This window comes from Carlito syrichta, unplaced genomic scaffold (assembly GCF_000164805.1).
Source record: "Carlito syrichta isolate Samal-C Ts95f unplaced genomic scaffold, Tarsius_syrichta-2.0.1 Scaffold304012, whole genome shotgun sequence".
NCBI classification, from domain to species: domain Eukaryota; kingdom Metazoa; phylum Chordata; class Mammalia; order Primates; family Tarsiidae; genus Carlito; species Carlito syrichta.
Genome location: NW_007248108.1, coordinates 9,460 through 28,833, shown reverse-complemented (window position 1 = coordinate 28,833; position 19,374 = coordinate 9,460). Strand labels below are relative to the sequence as shown.

Here is a 19,374-nt window from a genome sequence, read left to right as displayed (position 1 = left end):
AGAGCTTTTAGGAATCGCCACACTGCTTTCCACAGAGGTTGCACTAGTTTACACTCCCACCAACAATGTAGAAGTGTTCCCTTTTCGCCACACCGTCTCCAGCAGCTGTTATTTTTTGAGTTGTTGATAATTGCCATTCTGACTGGAGTTAGGTGGTATCTCAGTGTGCTTTTGATTTGCATCTCCCTGATGATTAGTGAGGTTGAACATTTCCTCATGTGTTTGTTGGCTGCTCGGATGTCCTCTTTTGTGAAGTGTCTGTTCATATCTTTTGCCCATTTGATAATTGGGTTTTTTTTTTTTTTCTTTGCAGCATGTTTTAGTTCCTTGCAGATCCAGGATGTTAAGCCTTTGTCAGACCTGGTGTTGGCAAATATTTTTTCCCAGTCTGTAAGCTGTCTCCCTGCTCTTTTGATGGTTTCTTTGGCCTTGCAGAAGCTTGTCAGTTTATAAGGTCCCACTTGTCTATCTTCTCTCTTATGGCCTGTGGGTTTCGGGTTTTATTCAGGAATTGGATGCCAGTTCTGATTTCCATGAGGGTATTTCCTTCCTTTTCTAAGGTTCTTATGGTTTGAGGTTTTACATTTAGGTCTCTGATCCATTTGGAGTTAACCTTTGTGCATGGGGATAGATAGGGGTCCTGTTTCAATCTTCTGCATGTGGTTAGCCAGTTTTCCCAGCACCATTTACTGAATAGGTTCTCCTCTCCCCAGTGGTAGGTGGTGGGTCTTTGTCGAAGATGAGTTGGTTGAGAAATTGAGGTTTTGCTTCTGGAATCTCAATTCTATTCCATTGATCTATATGCCTGTTCCTATACCAATACCAAGCTGTTTTGATGATTGTAGCTTTATAATAAAGTTTGAAGTCTGGTAATGTGATACCACCTGCTTTGGTTTTTTTGCTGAGGATTGTTCTGGCTATTCTCGGACGTTTGTGTTTCCATATGAATTCCTGTGTTATTTTTTCCAGGTCTGAGAAGAATGTTGCTGGTAATTTGATGGGTATTGCATTGAATTTGTAGATTGCCTTAGGTAAGATGGATATCTTCACAATGTTGATTCTTCCAATCCATGAGCATGGGATATTTTTCCACTTGTTTGTGTCATCTTTGATTTCTTTGAGCAGTGTTTTGTAATTTTCATTGTAAAAGTCTTTCACATCTCTGGTTAGGAAGATGCCAAGGTATTTCATTTTTTTGTGGCTATTATGAATGGAATTGTGTTTTTTATTTGGGTTTCTGTTTGTTTATTATTGGTGTAGAGAAATGCCATTGTCTTTTGTACATTTATTTTGTATCCTGAGACTTTGCCAAAGGCCTTTATCAATGTAAGGAGGCTTTTGACAGATTCTCTTAGGTTTTCAAGGTACACAATCATATCATCTGCAAAGAGAGATAACTTGACTTCCTCTTTTCCTACTTGGATACCCCTGATTACCTCCTCTTCTCTGATTGCTCTAGCCAGGACTTCCAATACTATGTTGAACAGGAGGGGTGAGAGTGGGCATCCTTGTCTAGTTTCAGTTTTCAGGGGAATTCGTTCCAATTTTTGTCCATTTAGGAGTATGCTGGCTGTGGGTTTCTCGTAGATGGCTTTTACTATTTTGAGGTATGTTCCCCGTATGCCTAGATGTTCAAGGGTTTTTATCAAGAAGGGGTGCTGGATTTTATCAAAAGCTTTTTTGCATCTAATGATATGGTCATGTGGTTTTTGTTTTGACATCTGTTGATGAATTTAATTACATTTAAGGTTTTACGAATGTTGAACCAGGCTTGCATCCCAGGAATGAAGCCTACTTGGTCATGGTGGATGATTTTTGAGATGTATTCCTGAATCCGGTTTGCTAGGATCTTGTTGAGAATTTTAGCATCTATGTTCATCAAAGATATTGGCCTATAGTTCTCTTTCTTTGTTGGATCTTTACCTGGCTTGGGTATCAATGTGATGATGGCTTCATAAAATGATTTGGAGAGAGTTCCATCTTTTTCAATCGCCTGGAATACCTTCAGTAGGATTGGTATCAGCTCCTCCTTAAATGTCTTGTAGAATTCTGCTGGAAAGTCATCTGGACCAGGGGGTTTTTTTTGTAGGAAATTTTCTTATTACGTAGTCGATTTCCTTGATTGTTATTGGTCTATTTAGGGTCTCAATTTCTTCTTGTTCCAACCTAGGTAGGTTGTGTGATGTCAGAAAGTCCTCCATTTCCTTAAGGTTTTCAAGTTTGTTTCCATACAAGTGTATGTAGTAGTCTCTAATGATCTTTTGTATTTCTTCTGGGTCAGATGTGACTTCATCTTTTATGTTTCTGATTGTGCTTATTTGGTTTTTTTCTCGTTTTTTTCTTGGCCAGTCTAGCTAGGGAACCATCGATCTTGTTTATCTTTTTGAAGAACAAGCTTTTTGTTTCATTGATTTTTTGTATTATCTTTTTATCTTCTATGTCCTGGATTTGGGCTTTTATTTTGGTGATCTGGATTCTTCTGCTGAAATTAGGGTTTTTGTGGTCTTGCTTTTCCAGCTTCTTTAGGTGGCTTGTTAGGTTGTGAATTTGTGTTCCTTCCATTTTCTTCATGTGTGTTTGTAGGGATATAAATTCCCCTCTTACTACAGCTTTCAGGGCATCCCAGAGATTTTGGTAAGATGTTTCTTCATTTTCATTTGTTTCCAGGTATCTTTTTATCTCTGTTTTCATCTCATCATTGACCCAGGAGTTGTTTAGCATCATGCTGTTTAGTGTCCATGTCTTTGTGGGTTTTGGGGGGACTTTGTTGGTGTCAATGTTTATTTTTATTCCACTGTGGTCCAAGAAGGTACACGGTAGAATTTGGGTCCTTTTAAATTTACTTATGCTTGATTTATGGCCGAGTATGTGGTCGATCTTAGAATATGTTCCATGTAGTGATGAGTAGAATGTGTGTATTCTGTGGTCTTTGGATGGAGTGTTCTGTAGGTATCAATTAAGTCCATTTGGTCCAAAGTCACATTGAGGTCCCGGATCTCTGTGCTGATTTTTTTGTCCTGATGATCTGTCTAGGGTTGTGAGTGGGGTATTAAAGTCCCCAGTTATGATGGTGTTAGGGTCAATATCTTTCTTTAGTTTTCCTAGAAGTTGCTTTATGAAAGTTGGCGCACCTATGTTGGGTGCATATATGTTTAGGATAGATATTTCTTGTTGATGGATTGAGCCTTTTATCATTATGTAGTGGCCTTCTGTATCTTTTTTGATTTTTAATAGCTTGAAGGGTATTTTGTCTGAAATTAAGATTGCTACTCCTCCTTTCTTTTGTATTCCATTCGCCTGAAAGTTTGTTTCCCATCCTCTTACTTTGAGTCTGTGGGTGTCCTTTCTAGTGAGGTGAGTCTCTTGAAGGCAATAGATTGTTGCCTGATGATATTTTATCCATTTTGCCATTCTATGTCTTTTCAGTGGTGATTTAGTCCATTCGCATTTAGGTTAATAATTGAAATGCAAGAGTTGATCCCTGTCATAAGGTTCTTACAGAGTTGTTCCTGTTTGTTTGTTGTCTTTCTTTGGGTTTTGGTTGGTTCATGTGTGTTTTTAATCTTTTGCCTGTACTCTTGTGAAGAATGTTGTTGTTCTTTTTTCTTTTTCTTCTGTGTTCAGTACTTTCTTAAGTGTTTCTTGTAGAGGTGGTCTGGTGGCAGTGTAGGTTCTTAGGGACTGGATATCTGGAAAATATTTCAATTCTCCCTCACTAATGAAGCTTAGTTTGGCTGGGTAGGTTATTCTTGGTTGAAATTGTTTCTCTTTTAGAACTTTGAAGATAGGGCTCCTGGCTCGCCTAGCCTAAAGGGTTTCTGTGGATAAATCTGCTGCTATTCTAATTGGTTTTCCCTGGTAGGTAGTCTGGGCTTTTTCTCTTGCTGCCTTTAGGATTTTTTCTTTTATAGCTACTTTATTTAGGCGAATTATTATGTGTCTGGGAGTTGGTCTTCTCATTTGTTGTCTTGCAGGGGTTCTCTGAATCTCTTGTATTTGAATGTTTTCATCCTTGATGAGATGAGGGAAGTTTTCTTGAATGATTTCATGAAATGTTTGTTCCAGTGTGGCTTCTGTTTCTCTCTCTGCTCAGGAAGCCCAATTACTCTTAGGTTTGATCTCTTGAAGTGATCATTCATCTCTTGCAGGTTTTGTTCTGTCTTTTTGAGCTTCTTTTCTATGCTTTTGACAGTTTGGGTTAGTTCTGTGTTTTGGTCTTCAAGCTCTGAGATTCTTTCTTCTGCTTGGCTGATTCTGCTTTCCATGCTTATTAGTCTGTTATTCATTTCCATCACAATATTCTTTACTGCTGTCATTTCTGACATCAGCTCCTTCCTATTTTCCTCTTATCTCTCCTCAATTTTTTTAATTCTCTCCATTAATGTCTTGATGTCTGGGTTTGTTGCATGTAACCAGTCATTCTGGGGGCTCTTCATTGTTTGTGTTCCAGAATCTGTTTTCTCAGTGTCTGATCTCCCAGGGGTCTGTGTGAGACCTATATTCTTCTTTTGGTTTTTCTTCATTTGTGTGGTTTTTCCCCCTCCCTACTTTTTCCTTCCCTCCATGTCACTGTCTTCTTTACTTCTGTTATTCGGGGGTAAAAGGATTGGTTTTACTTCTGTTTGTTCAGTCTCCTATTCTTTATGTATGCCCTCTTACTTTGTTCAATTCTGGAGTTGCACTGTAGGTTGGGGGTGGTCCTTTTTGCAGTTTTGAGATTTACTTAAGGGGGGAGCTGTGATTCAAAATCTATCTGCAGGTCCTGGTATTTGCTGACAGGTATGTGAGTAATCTGGAACCCACTTCCCACTGCCTTGGAATCTGCCCGTGCAGTGGGGCTGTAGGTTTACTCCCTGAAATAAAATGTGGTTAGCAGAGGGGAGAGAATGGAGCAGACAGTGGGTTGAAGAGGGGGGTGGAGAGATAGAGGAGTAAGGGGGGAAACAAACGAGTGTGCCAACAAATAGAGAGGCCTATACTGAAACAGATAAAAACAATAGACCACAGCTACAGACGAACCAACTCTCATACAGACAAAAATAAAACATATAGTGATGCTACCATACCAGCTATCCAACCACCTTATTAGTGTGCTGTTCCTCTATACAAAGATATGGTTTACAGAGAGAAGAAAAGAGAAGAAAAGGAAGAGGAAAAAAGAAAGAGGAACAATACAGTAGGAATAGAATTAAGTCATTAAACTAACAGATTCAATGAAGCACACTCTGAGACATTTCGTTTAAGTCCAATGTCCTTTCAGGTCTGACTTCTAGTTTTCTTTTCAAGCTGGTAAATTAGTTTGCAGTTAGGATCAGTTGCCCCTGGTCTGCTGTGAAGGACAGTTCAGGTCACCTTCTGTTCACCACTCTGGCCTATGTCTTTATCAAGCTTGTTTCTCCCGTTTCGTTGTTGTTACCTTGAATCGCCAGCAGGTGGTGATATCTCAGCTGCTCACCCCAGAGGGGGTGGGGCCGGACAGGGCCGGCAGAGCTGAAGATGGCAAGATGGCTGCCTGCCTCAGGGCAGACAGCAGGAGATTTACGGCGGGCAGGACGTCTCAGTCGCAGGAGAGGTGGTAGCGATCCCAACAGATCTTCCCTGAAGGGGCTTCAAGGACTGAAGTTGTGGATCGCCTCTGGCACGGGTGGTGCAATATGCTACCGGCGGTGGTGGCGGTGGCTGCGGCGGCTGCGGTGGCGGTATCTGCGCTGCAGTGGCTGTCCAGACTGCTGCCATGCCCCAGCGGTGGCAACGGCTGAGCTCCATATGAAGAGCAGGCTGCGATGTTGGGGTCCGTAGCCCCCGGGGCGAGAGTCAGAGACCCACTGCAGTTCTCCTTTGCAGAGGTTTTCACAGACCGGGTTGCCCCATTACCATCTTGCCAGAAGTCCTAATTTAATTTTAAAACAACACTCACTTATCTCACTGGGGGTCAGGAGTAGGGCAGGGTCCGATTGTGTCCTCAGCACAAGGTGTCCCAGACTGAAACCAACATTTGACAGCACTGCAGTGCCACCCAGAGTTCCAGCCCTCTCTCAGCTTGTTCAGGGTGTTGGCAGAATTCACAGTGCCACTGCAGCCTCCTGCACATTGAGAACAGAAATAGTAATCTCACCCTGTGCTTTCTGCTTAGATACCTTGAATATAATACCATCCATGTGAGGGTCGACCTCAAACACTCTTCCTCCCTCCACCCCATGTTTCTGTGTTGCTGTGACTGGTGCCATCCAGGCCAACTAGAGATATGGGTGTGTAGTTTTTGGTGAGGATGTGGTGCTGGTGAGCTCCCTCCACCCCCTGCTGGAGTCCAGGAATAAGCATTTCAAGTTGCACCACAGGGGACTCCAGCCCCTGAAAGTCTTCAAACCACCCGTCTAGGCTGTGGACTGCCAATGTGGAAAAGCATCCTAAAGTCACCAAACTGAAGAAAACAGCCCAGGTCCCCATCTGTTCACCACACATATGGAACTTAGTGTTTCCTTTTGGAGTTTGGAATTGTATTCCACTTGCTTTGCAAACTTGCAAATGATGCCAACTCCTTAAGCCCCACCTGGAGTGTCAGGCAGGGACATCATTTTTCCTGAAGATCTTTGTGTGGGGACACAGAGTCTGTTCCATTCTTATGGAGACTTCAGAGTCTCAGTCTCCTCACATCAAAGGAATGTCATTACATTTTTATTGTCTTTGAGCTCTCGTTTTTCTTCATTGTACAAAACATGATGGTCGGCTTCCAGGTTTTTACTCCAAGTAATTCAAATCCACTCTTACTCCAAAGGACCGAACGTTACCAGGAAGGAGCATCTGCTCCCCCAGTATCTGGCTGATGTGGACACCTCTGATGAAGAAAGCATTCGGGCTCACAGGGTGGCCTCCCACCATTCCAAACGCAGGGGTCGGATTTCCTCTGAGAGTCAGGTAATGGTGACTCAAAAGAATTCCCTCTTGTCCCTTCTTTGTTTGGAGACTTTTTAACATTCATACCAAGTCACTTTAGAGAACCTAAAATTTTCAATATTTTCAAACTGTAAAATTGCACAAACCTGCTTAATGGAGATATGTCATCAAAATATGTTTTTTATTGACGTGAATTCACATAACATAAAATTAACCATCTTAGTATGGTAGTTCCTCAAAGAATTAAAAACAGAGTTATCATGTTATCCAACAATCCCACTTCTTGGCAGATACCCCCAAAATATTGAAAATAGGGACTCAAAGAGATATTTGTGCACCCATGTTCATAGCAGCATTATTCACAGTAGCCAAAAGGTAGAAGCAATCCACATGTCCAGTTACAGATAAATGGATAAACGTAATGTAGTATGTATATAATAAGGGAATATTATTCAGCCTTGAAAAGGGAAGAAATTCTAACACATGCTACAACATGGATAAACCCTGAGGACATTATAACCAGTGAAAAAAGCCATCACAAAAGGACAAATACTGTATGATTCCACTTTTATGAAGTCCCTAGAGTAGTGAAATCCATAGAGACAGAAACAAGAATAGTGTGTGCCAGGGGCTGAGGAAAGAAGCAATGGTGAGTTAGTGTTTAATAGGTGCAGAGTTGTAGTTTTGCAAGATGAAAAGAGTTCTGGAAATGGATGGTGGTGACGGTTATACAATAATATGAATATACTTAATATCACTTGAAAATGGCTAAAAGGGTAAATGTTTTGTTGTCATTTTAAAAATTTGAAAAAAGACAAAAAAGACAAAATATAATACATATTTTACAGAATTTAGGAGAAAAATAATCTTTCATGTTTAAGCTGTACAATTTTAATTGTATAATTCAGGACAGTACATTCAGTGTTTGCAACTACCACCTCTCTCTAATTCCAAACCAACTTCATCAACCCTCAAGAAAATTCTAGACCCATAAAGTAGTTACTAGCCAGCCTCCCCTCCACCAGCTTCTGACAACTTCCTTCTATCTCTGTGGATTATCTATTCTGGAAGTTTCCTATAAATGGAATCACAAGAGGACATATGACCTTTTGCAACTGTTTTTTTACTGAGCATAATATTTTCTAGGTTCAGCCATGCTATAGCATGTATAACACTTCATTCCTGTTTATGAAAATATATCTTTTGTATTCTATCAAGTATAATGTAATTTACAAGAGGAGGAAATAATCTATCTGTTGTTTTAAACCCTTAATAGGCTTTATATAGCTTTTCAGAAGATTCTACCTAGAATACTTAATACCTGTTAAATTAGTGAAACTCATTCCCATTGTAGACATTGCTTTATGAAATAATTTATCACAAGATTCCTTTAAGTACCACCGATTTTAAGCCATGATTCTGTTTATAGACAGTTGATTTAAATTTGAGCAAGTACATTTTGCTGGGGGAAAGGCAGTATTGTTTTATAAGAGTTACGACTACTAGATTCTTGAGGTGATAAGTGATACGGACTCATTAATTTCTGATGGGCCGCAGCTCTTACCATGAAATCACAAGGAAGGGTACATGGGGCTGCTCTGGATAGAGACAGGATGGTGAGGCTGGTCTCAGGCACATTCTCAGGAGCCTGGATCAGCACAGATCCAGCTCTGTCTACACATTGGTGCGTAGCACAGAGCCCCTCCTGGGATCCCTCGTGGGAGATCTGGGGAGGGGGATGCATCTGTGGAGCTTCCCTTCAACGGGCCCATAGGCTCTGGGCTGTCAGGTGAAAAGACTAACTAAATGCTGACCATATTCAGGAAAGGCCTAGAAATAGCAGGGAGGCAGAGAGAGTGTGGTTGGGGTTGTCACGGTTCAGGATGAAGATGCCAGGGGCAGGTAAGGTGGTCCAGGCTCCTAGAGGCTGCTCTGTAGGGACTCAGGCTTCTCTAGCACTCTGACTCCTTCTGTGCAGGACAACCTGGAGAGGAGTTGGGAATCACCCAACTCTGCAGCCACAGGGCTAGTCTCCCAAGGACTCGGGCTTTACTGTGGCCTCACTAGACTAGCACCAGTTGCGGAGTGGGCAACAGGAAAGGTGACCAGCGGGTCCCAGCTTCTCTGAGTCCTCACACAGCAGGAAGTCTGTCCTAAGGCTGTTTTCACAGAACTAAACCTTCACATGCATGACAGTTTAGAGGCTCTTCCAACCTCTACCACTTTGCTTCTGGGCCCAGAGAAACGATCTGCCAAAAATGAGCACCCAAATTTTGAAAGAGCCGTTTTGTTGCATGGGGGTGCAGTATCAGGCTCTCATTCTGTCACCCAGGCTGGAGTGCGGTGGCATGATCACGACAAGGCTCACAGCAACCTCAACCTCCTGGGCTCAGATGATTTACCACTTCAGCCTCCCAAGTGGCTGGGACGACAGGTGTGCACCACCATGCCTGGCTAATTTTTTTTTCCTGGAGAAACAAGGTTTTGCTATGTTGCCCAGGATGGTCTTGACCTCCTGGGCTCAAGCAATCTGCTCATCTCGGCCTCCCAAAGAGCCTTTCTTAGTGTGGCATTTTGGGAAATCAGTAGAGGTCTTTTTTTGTTCTAAAATTGACTGAGCTAAAGTGTCAGCAAAACAGAAATGTGGAGTTTCTGACCTCTGTATCTCTCCTTCAATGAAGTCAGGACCCTAGGACAGGGCTGACTACCATAATGTCATCTAGAAGCATCCTTGACCCTGGGCTGAAAGTTCCTCCTGCACCAACTTCCCTGAGGGCCCATTTAGTCTTTGGAAAAAGCACGCTTTCCCCTGAGCACAGCACAGTATGAAAGACCCTGTGAAAGCCTGCGTGAAGAACTGCTCACTGTCGCTTCACCCAGGAGAGCACACATGCCTCTGCACCTGCATTCCCAGGTCTAGTTCTTTGAAGCAGAGACTTGTACAAGTCAGGGCAAGGTAACTTCATTACTCACAGACAGGCAACAGGGAACAGCAAGAGACTAGGATTCATGGCGAGCTGGTCCTCCAAGGCCCTGGAAAGCTGCCCAGGCAGGATGGAGTCTCATCTTAATGTGCCCCCTGCTGCACTGCAGCTGACAGATCCCAGAAAGCATTCTTCTCTGAGTTTTATACCTCGGGAGAAACTGGGATCACTGGGCCAGAGCATTGTAGGACATCCTGTACTACAGCCCAGGTGCTTCTAGGAGATTGCATTCTTGGCGCATTCTGCAGTTCTTCTGAGAAGTACGAGCAAGAAAGGGGGAAGAACTGAGCCAGCCAAGTCCATCCAGGGACCTGTCCTGCAGGAGACAGTGGAGGGCCAGGGTGGCCAGGATAGAGACCACCCCAGTGTGGCCAGGTAGAGACCTCCACAGTGTGGTTAGATAGAGACCTCTCCTGTATGGACAGGATAAAAACCTGCCCAGTGTGACCAGAGTAAAGACCTCCCCAGTGTGGCCTGAGTGAAGACATCACCAGTGCAGCCAGGCAGAGGCATCACCATTGTGGCCAGGTAGAGACCTCCCTGTGTGGCCAGGATAAAAACCTCACAGTGTGGCCAGGGTAGAGATCTCCCCAGTGTGGCCAGGTAGAGACCTCTGGTAGAACCATGGCTGGCTGATGATCTCCCTCATTTATTTTCAGTGAGCCTTTAATTTAACAACTATAGTGCCTTTCAGTAAAATTTATATCATGGCATCTAGCCCTGCTGATACCAATTATCCTTTATGCCTCCTTGTAATTACTCTCTATTTCATGTTTGTGAATCCTGTCTCTGGTTATCTTTACTTGTTGCTATTAACTTTTATTTACTTTATCAACCTTAAATAATGAGATTCATAAATTAAGATTAATCATAAATTATGATTAAGTATATAGTTTATCCAAACAAAAAACTTGACCACCTAGAAACATTAACTCCAAGCTAATGGGGCCCAAAGTGAAGAAGTTACGGTTTCACTTACATAGAAATGTTAGCAAGATTACGTTTTCCATACAAGAGCAGTGCATATGTCACAGTGATTTGATTGGTTACAGATTGCTACATGCCTGGGAAGATTACTGTATTACTCTATGAAGAGGAATAGTAATCTGAGGAGTCTTATCTCAGATGCCAATTGGTCTTGATTATTTACAGGGTAGTAAGAGACAGCAGTTTCAGCTGTGTGCTACCTGACTCATATTGCATAACCACATTTCTCTCAGGGCCCAGAATAATTTAAAGTTTCAACAGCTTTAAGTTTGAATTACTTAAAGTTTGCTCAACTCATCTAGTATTTCACTGAGATTGTGTCCCATGAAGGGGAATTAAGCAGCAGAGAGAACCTCCAAACCTAGCAGTGTTCTGTACTTCAGAAAAAAACCCAGGCAGACTCTTTCAGAGGTCTTTGTGAGAGGGGTACTACAGGACCACAGGAGTAAGACCCTTAAATCTGCCCATCCCTCAAAACAGTATTTGCGAATCCAGGACTCACAGACATTGTGGTTAGTTTGAGTGATCATCCTGTTATCTGTTGCTGGCCTTTGCCTTTGCATTCATGGTAACAACTTTCTGAATGAGGGATAATCAGGAAAGACTTTCTATAGATAACTGTTCATGCCCAGAGAAGGCCAAAGATGGCACAAGAATGTGTAAGGAAGGAAGCTTTCACAGGACTGAGATGGAAGCGGGGAGCAGATCCAGAACCCTGGCACGTACCTTCCAATTCTCTCACTTCTGAGAGCCAGCCCCAGGGTCAGCTGTGCTGTGCTCAGGTTGCAGATACTGACTCAGTTTCCCATAAGTGTCACCAGTGACAAATTATGGTGGTTCCTTTTAATCCCTGGCCTATGTAAATTTGTATGTGCATTTGTAAATTTTAAATTTTGATTTGTGTTGCATATGTAAATTTTAAATTTTGATTTTGTCTCATACACTTTAAAAGCACAGGAGTTTAGACCTAATTTTCCATCCATACATATCTAAGTAACATGATAATTCTGACAATTGGAGCCCACACAGGGTCAGACACCCATGTCTTGGCAGAGATGGCACCATCACTATAGCAGTTACTACTTTTGGAGAAATATGAGGTGGGACCTCCCCCTCCAAAATAAACCAATTTTTTTTGAGAGAAGGTCCTCTTGTAGTATAGGCTTCTCCCTCTAGATAAGTGTTCTAGGAACCTATCAGCATCAGTGAACCAGGTAGTGTTGTGAGAGGCTTTCTATGGCTTCAGATAATTTTGGGGGGGAGAGCCTTTCAACACATTTGCCCATTTCATGATGGGTAACTTATGAGTGCACCTGCCCACACCGCTGTAGGTGTTCAGCAGTTTTTGGCCAAAAACAGCATGACCCCATGCCTCACTCTCCCTATTCACCTGATCTCACCTTGAGCAATGTTTTTGTGTTTCCCCGGATGAATAAAAGTCCTCAAAGGGAAACATTTTGCTGATGTGGAAGAGGTGAAACAAAAATTGGCAGAAGCACTAAAAGGCACATGAGTTCAAAAACTGTTTTGAGCAGTGGAAACAGTGTCTCGATAGGTGTATTGCATCAAATGGAGAGTACTTTGAAGTTGGCTGAAGTTTAAATGTGCAAGAATAAATACACAATTTTTATAAATAAATTCTGGTTTGGGGGGGTACCCCCTTGTATGGTTTCTCCAAAAACCAGAATCTCTCTCCACAAAGGGAGTAGAGAAAGAAAACAAGTTTTATTATTGAATAAATAAGCAGCCAGGCATGGTGGCTCACATCTATAACCCCAGCACTTTGGGAGGCCGAAGTGAGAGGATTGCCTGAACCCACAGGTTCGAGAACACCCTGGGCAACTTGGCAAGACCTCATCTCTACAATAAATCAGAAAAATTAGCCAGGCATGGTGACATATGCCTGTAGTTCAAGCTACTTGGAAGGCTGAGATGGTAGAGGATGGGGTGGCCATGAACGTGCCACTGCACTCCAGCCTGGGTGACAGAGTGAGACTCCAACTCAAAAATAAATTAATTAATAAATAAGCATTAGACCAGCATGTGATGTGCACCACAGGTAACCTACTAGGAGATAGCAAAGACAGGAAGGAATCTCACCCTCGTGTACAGACAAGCAGACACAGCCCATTACAAACACATCCTCAAAATTAACCATCGCAAGTCCTTACTAGTGAGAAGACCTTGACAGCACCTTTTGTCAAGGTATGAGTCTTAACTCTATCATGGTAATTAGGAGACCACTTGTGTCGCCTTTATCTGGAGGCAAAAGGAACTTCTCATATTAAGACAGAAGGTCATTTTGCAAATTGAAGCAAGGTGCCACCAAAGTTAGCCTCCTACTCTTTCTTGGGAGCTGTGAGTTATGACACTCTTTCCCATGTCTGCATTTCAAAAACAGGGCTTCCAGGTTCAGAGTTATGAGAGGGAGATAAGCTTTTTAGCCATTATAAAGATTTATATACATCTAACAAGAATAGAGAAGGAAACACTGAAATAAAAGAGAGAGGCAGGAGAAGACTCCCTCTACCTCCTGGGCAGAAGGTAGGAGGACAGGAAGGACACACCAGCTGTGCAAGGCTGCCTTTGAGTGACTGGGAAGCCACTACTCTATATGGGCTTGTCTGAAAGGGGCCCAGTGGCTCTCCATAACAGATGGTAACCAGGGTTGTATCCAATTCATTGTGTCCATGCTGGTCACCCCTCGCTGAAAGAGCCTGGACACAGCCAGGGCTGGTCAGAAAGCAGCGCTGATTCCCTTCCCCGCTGGCCTCTCCCTGCCCCACGCTGCCCCCTGAGACCTTGCCCACCTCCATGACCCTGCTTCCAATTTCTCATCATGGGATATTTTTCCTTCCCTTTCACTCTGGACGTGACATTGCACAACGATGGTGTTACATGCTACCAGGGAGGCTGTCTTCCTCTCCCAAGTCCCCATGTGTGCTGAGCACACTGTGCTCCCAGGAGACAAAGGCTGTCTGCACACCACTCTCTGCAAAGAGTATTGATCGCTGCCTCTTTGGACATCAAATGCAACCAGAAAGGGGTCTCAATTACCAGCAGCCACTCCAGACATGGAGGAAGTCTAACTGAAACCCCCGTGTTGACATTTCTCTGCTTATATTTTCTTCGGGCAGATTTGCTCACTCCAAGCCCTTGGAGCTGTGATGATTAAACTAATTATCTACTGAACAATACAAAAGCATCTTAACACTCTGCAAGTGTCATTTCCCACTTTAAAGTCAAGATGAGCAGTAAATGAGATCACAGCAGAAAAGATGCATCTGCTGGGCGAGGGAGAAACCCAAATAATTGATTTCTCATGTCTCAGTCTGGGAGCTAATAGACTTTGGGTGACTCAAGAGTCTGGTGGCTCAAGGGATGAAGTTGTACTTTTGGTCACTTTGGGTTATCACCTGGAGTGCCTCCTAGCCCACAAGTGACCCAAGGCTCTGGAGAGCTAATGATTTTTAGTTTGATCACTGTGACTTAATTGATGCCTTCCTGTGCTGATCGGTATCAGCAGTGACAATAGCTATCCACAGTAAGCGTCCCATTATGGCCTTTCAGATTTAGCACCCTTGCCTTTCTGGGTTTCTCATCTCTCCTGCTGCACTCATCCTCCCACTCTTCCCACTCCTGGTACCACCCCCAGCTTTGGTTTGGTGTTCCAGAACCCTCGGTGTCAGAAATGGCTTTCACAGTTAACCTTCCAGGCCATGTCATGGGTAGTGGCCTCAGCTTTCCTTCCACTTCTTGGGACTTTGGTGCTTCCGAGGTGGTGGGTGCCAGTATCCTGCTGCTGAGAGTGAGCTGGGTCCTCTGGCCACTCTTTCTCTCCCTCTGCTGCAGATCTTTGAGCTGAATAAGCGCATGTCAGCTGTGGAACGCCTGCTGACCCACCTGGAGAACACAGTCATGCCATCCTCAGCCAAGGTAACACCGGGGACTGGACTAGGAGCATTAAAGGAGACTGAGGTGCAACACAGACTTTGGATTGAGTCTCTTGAGGTTTTGCAACTTGTAAGCTCAAATTCTGTGTGCGGTGCTCAGAGAACCAGGCAGTTCCCATCACACAGCCCAAGTCAGGTCATCTGCCCCCTCCTGGCCCACCATCAACCCCTATGCCCTGAAACTGGGTATGAGAGAGCTTAGAGGATATGCAAGTGTAACAGTCTTCCCAGTGAATGTAACTGGAGAAGAGCTGGAAAGTTAGAGCTGGTAAAGAACTTGGCAGAGGAAACTAGTTTGGCCCTACTGTCTCTGGATTACAAGCCATCAAAGCAGGGTGGTGTGCCCACCATGTTTGGGAATGTGTAATCAACACGTGTCTTAGTTCATTTTATGCTGCTATACAGAATATCACAGACTGAGTAATTTATAGTGAATAGAAATCTATCTGGCTCATGGTTCTGAAGGTGAGAAGTCCAAGAACAAGGGACTGCATCTAGTGCAAGCCTTCTTGCTGTGCCATAACATGGTGGAAGGCATCACATGGCGAGAGAGAGAGAGAAAGACAGAGAGCAAGAGGGGGCTGAACTCATTCTTATACCAAACCCATTTTCATAGTTTTTCACATTTACAAACCCCCCCCTCTGTCAACGACATTAATCCTTTCATAAGGGCAGAGTCCTCAGGACTTCATATTTTCTTAAAGGTCCCATCTCTTAACACTGTTGCATTGGGGATTAAGTTTCTAACACATGAGCTTTGGGGGACACATTCAACCATAGCAGCACACCAAGGGTGTACAACCTTACAAAAAGTAAATAAAACAAAACATTGCCCTGCTACAGGAGCCTGTGTGCGTGTGTATGCATATGTGACTGAGAGACAGGAAGACAGTCAGGGGTGCAAAGGGAGTAGAAGAGGGAGCTCAGGTCTCTATTCTAGCTGAGTCACAGCCATACATCTAGCACCCGGGCACTTAAACAATGAGACTCAGAAAATATGATTAAGTCTTGAGTTTATTTAGCACAAAGTTTGAAGATAACTGTCTGGGAAACACAGACCCCCAAAGGAATAGAGGATTGAAAGTCCAAGATCAAGGTACTGAAGCGGGAAAGTTAAGGTTTCACTTATATAGGCAGAAACAGAGAAGTTTAATGGGTTATATTTTCCATACAAGGTCAGTGTATAAGTTACAGTGATTTAATGAGTTACAGTTTGCTATATTCCAAGGAAGATTATTTTAACACTCCATGAGAACAGGTAAAATTACCTCAAGTGGGTCTTATCAGGTGCCCCTTGGTCTTTCCTAGTTATCTATAGGACAAAACAGAAGCTGCTGCTGCATGCTACATGGCTCTGGCAACATAGCCATATTCCTCTCAAGGTTCAAAATAATTTAAATTTCCAAAATCTTTAAGTTCGAATTGCTTAATTCCCCAGCACTCAAAGTTTGCAGCTGCTCACCTCTTGGTGCCACGGCTCCAGATAAACAGCTCTGAGTAAAACTGAAGCTTAGGGAATGGAGTCAAGTGGGAAACAGAGCACAGAGTTTCTGGGTTGGACCATGGGGTTGCCCCTGGACAGGATCTGACCCCCAGCAAGGACAGATAGTGACTGAGGTCCAGCCACATGCCATGTGCTCAGCAGGAACAACAGGCTGCCTTTAACTGTGGGGATGGAGGGGGAGTTCTAATGTGTTCTATGTTTTGGTGATCTCTAGGGCCAGGAGGATCATCTTCCATAATTCAAACCCACAATATCCCTGTGAGGCAGACATTTCCCTCCCATCTAAAAACTGAGGCCCCAGCTCTCATGAGTGAGAGTCAGAGCTCATTGCTGTCCAGGAGCATGGGCTGAAAGCATAGGGAGGTTAGAGAGAGCATTCCTTCCCTAGGGATGCTTTCAGGTGGCCCTAACACAGGCTCCAAGGTCCCACAGGACTCCAGGGCCCATCCTAAGCCATACAGCCCCCAGACCCTGCTGAATGAATGCTGCTGGATGCTGACCCAATCCCACTCAGACCCTGGCTCTGCCTCTTGCTAGACACCAGACATCTGTTGCTCACCTGCTTTGCCCCTTTCCCACCTGACTCTTTCCTCCTCCTGCTGACTCCTCAGCAGTACCTGGTACCACTGTCTTGCAGCCTGCCCGGCTCTGGCTCCCAGCCCATCCTAGACACAGGTTACCTTTATGGAGGGAGAGGAAGACCACCCCTGCTCCAGCTCTTGCTGGTGCCTCCTCACTTTGACCTTGTCCTCATGCAAATCGCAGCTGCAGGGACGAGTAAGTCAGAAGTAAGGGCTCGGCATGGAGCCAGCACTGCTCACACACTCTCTGTAAGAGGATCTGCTTACAGAACCAACCATTTAGGCGTTGGACCTTGAGAGACCATGAGACTCTACACCATGAGGAAGTGGGCCTTCCTTTCAGCTGCACCAGGGGTACTGTATCTAGGGCAGCCATTACCCTGGTGGGCCTGGGACCAGGGGACTCCTGGGATATGGGCCTTTCAGGGCTTACACCTGGAAATTCCTGGCAAACCAGGATAAGTTGGTCACCCTGGCTGTGTCCTGTCATGCTGGTTCAGGTCCCCATTGCCCTTATATGTTGTCATGTGTTTTATATCATACATTTGTGCACATGTGTGCATATGGTATGTGTGTGTGTGTGTGTGTGTGTGTGTGTGTGTGTGTGTGTGTTTCTGTGTGTGAATGCATTTAGTTGCTCACCAAGCAGAGACAGTACCTGCTTCTAACACAGGTCCACCAGCTCTTACCCCACACCCCCATTGACTCTACTGCATCCTGCTTGGCAGGCCCTGAGCTTCTGTTTCTTGGAGGATTTTGCTGCTTCTTAGTCCCATGTACTCTGGAAGATAGTTTTGCTCATGTCACACCCAATAGAATACCATAGCAGTTATTCTCACCTGTGATGGGCTCTGTGGAGATGCTGGTTTTGAGCTTTATTGGGAACATGGAATCTGATAGAAGAACACCCCAGATAAAATGTATAGCTTCTTTATCAACTCAATCGAATTAGCCCCTTGGTGTTCATTCTGTGAGGCCCCCGGCAGCAAAGTCTGCCAATCTGTCTTAATAGGCTTCACTCAAATAGAAAATTAAATGATCTTGAGCAATATCCTCTGCTTGCTGGGGGCCGAGGGAGGGATCGATGCTCCCCGGCGGGCACTGTGAGCAGTGAGTAACTTCCTGGTGGAGGAGCCTGGCCTCCGTTTCAGTGTTCCAGTGTCAAATGAGGTGACTCACTCCCGAAAGGAAGGTACAAGGAGGAAGTGAAATTCTCCAGACAGCAGTCCCTGCAGTGCCCTCACTTCACACTTCTAAAAGTCTTCTTTATGTGACCAGAGGATAGGCCTTGAAATGCAGGAAGAATGAATGAATGAATGAATGAACAAACTCTGTCTTCATGGCTATGTTACTAAAGTGATGGTAACCTGTAACCTCAGAAGAGTCAACTGACATTTCTTGAGCTGTGCTGTTCCAGGCACAGGTTCCTGATGCTAGGAAGGTAGCCATGAACAAAATTGACAAAAACATGCAGCCATGTATCATTGACATCCTAGTCAGGAGAGGTGGGAACTAAACGTAAACCAAAAAGTGACTGAGGCAGGTATCCACCCATCAGAGGTTTATTTAGCAAAGGTTGAAGATGTGTCTGGGAAAAACACAAATCCCAGGAGCATCTGTGACCTGTGCCTTTTCCAAAGAGGGTTTTGGGGACTTTGGTATTTAAAGGAGAAGGAGCAAACAAGGAGGGAAGAAAATTAAAAAGAAGGACAGGTAGATAGTAAGGCAAGTGGTGACATTCTTGTGAGGCTCTCATTAGCATTCAGTGAATCTACATTTTACAGGTGGAAAAGAGAGGGTGGAGAAAAGTCAATTATGCACTCATCTTGGGTAAGCAGAGGGTTGGTTTCTAGTCTTGTCCTTGTCCCACATCTGTGAAGACAAACTGGTCATTCATATTGTCAGGGTGAGATTTAACAAAACTTGGTTTTAGGGCCGGTGTCTCCTGAAAGATTTAGGGGCCCTCAGGAGTTTCCTTGTGAGCAATTTGTGCGGGACGCCATCTGGGGAGATACGTGGCCTTCTATTGTTGTGGGAATCTAGCTTACGTATGAAGCTATGACACAGGTTGTGAAATTTCAGCTGTTTGTGAACTAAAGGGAGACAGTTTCTGTGTGACTCAGTTCCCAAGCTTAACTTTCCCTTTGGCATAGTTAATTTGGTGTCCTGAGATTCTGTTTTCTTTCACACAACTATAGGGAAGGTCAGACTTTCCCTTTAAAGGCTCGAGTCTAAGTCTACTGAAATGGACTGGGCACAGTGGCTTGCACCTATAATCCCAGCGCTCTGGGAGGCTAAAGCAGGAGGATCACTTGAGGCCAGGAGTTTGAGACCAGCCTGGGCAACATAACAAGACCTCATCTCTACAAAATAAAAAATATACAAGTTAGCTGGGTGTGGTGGTGCACACCTATAGTCCCAGCTACTTGTGTGATAACTGAGACAGGATTTCTTTTTTTTTTTTTTTTTTT

General features: G+C 44.0%; 1 protein-coding gene across 1 annotated transcript in view; it reads left to right on the top strand.

Annotated features, from left to right (window-relative positions):
- The window catches only part of MLPH (melanophilin), a gene marked incomplete at its 3' end in the record, with an annotated part of 57,052 nt that overhangs the window by 29,519 nt on the left and 8,159 nt on the right, over positions 1 to 19,374 (top strand). Inside the window, exons 7-8 of the mRNA XM_008059374.1 lie at positions 6,776 to 6,915; positions 14,718 to 14,801. Of these exons, the coding sequence (XP_008057565.1) occupies positions 6,776 to 6,915; positions 14,718 to 14,801 (224 nt within the window). The remainder of the gene's footprint in view (positions 1 to 6,775; positions 6,916 to 14,717; positions 14,802 to 19,374) is intronic.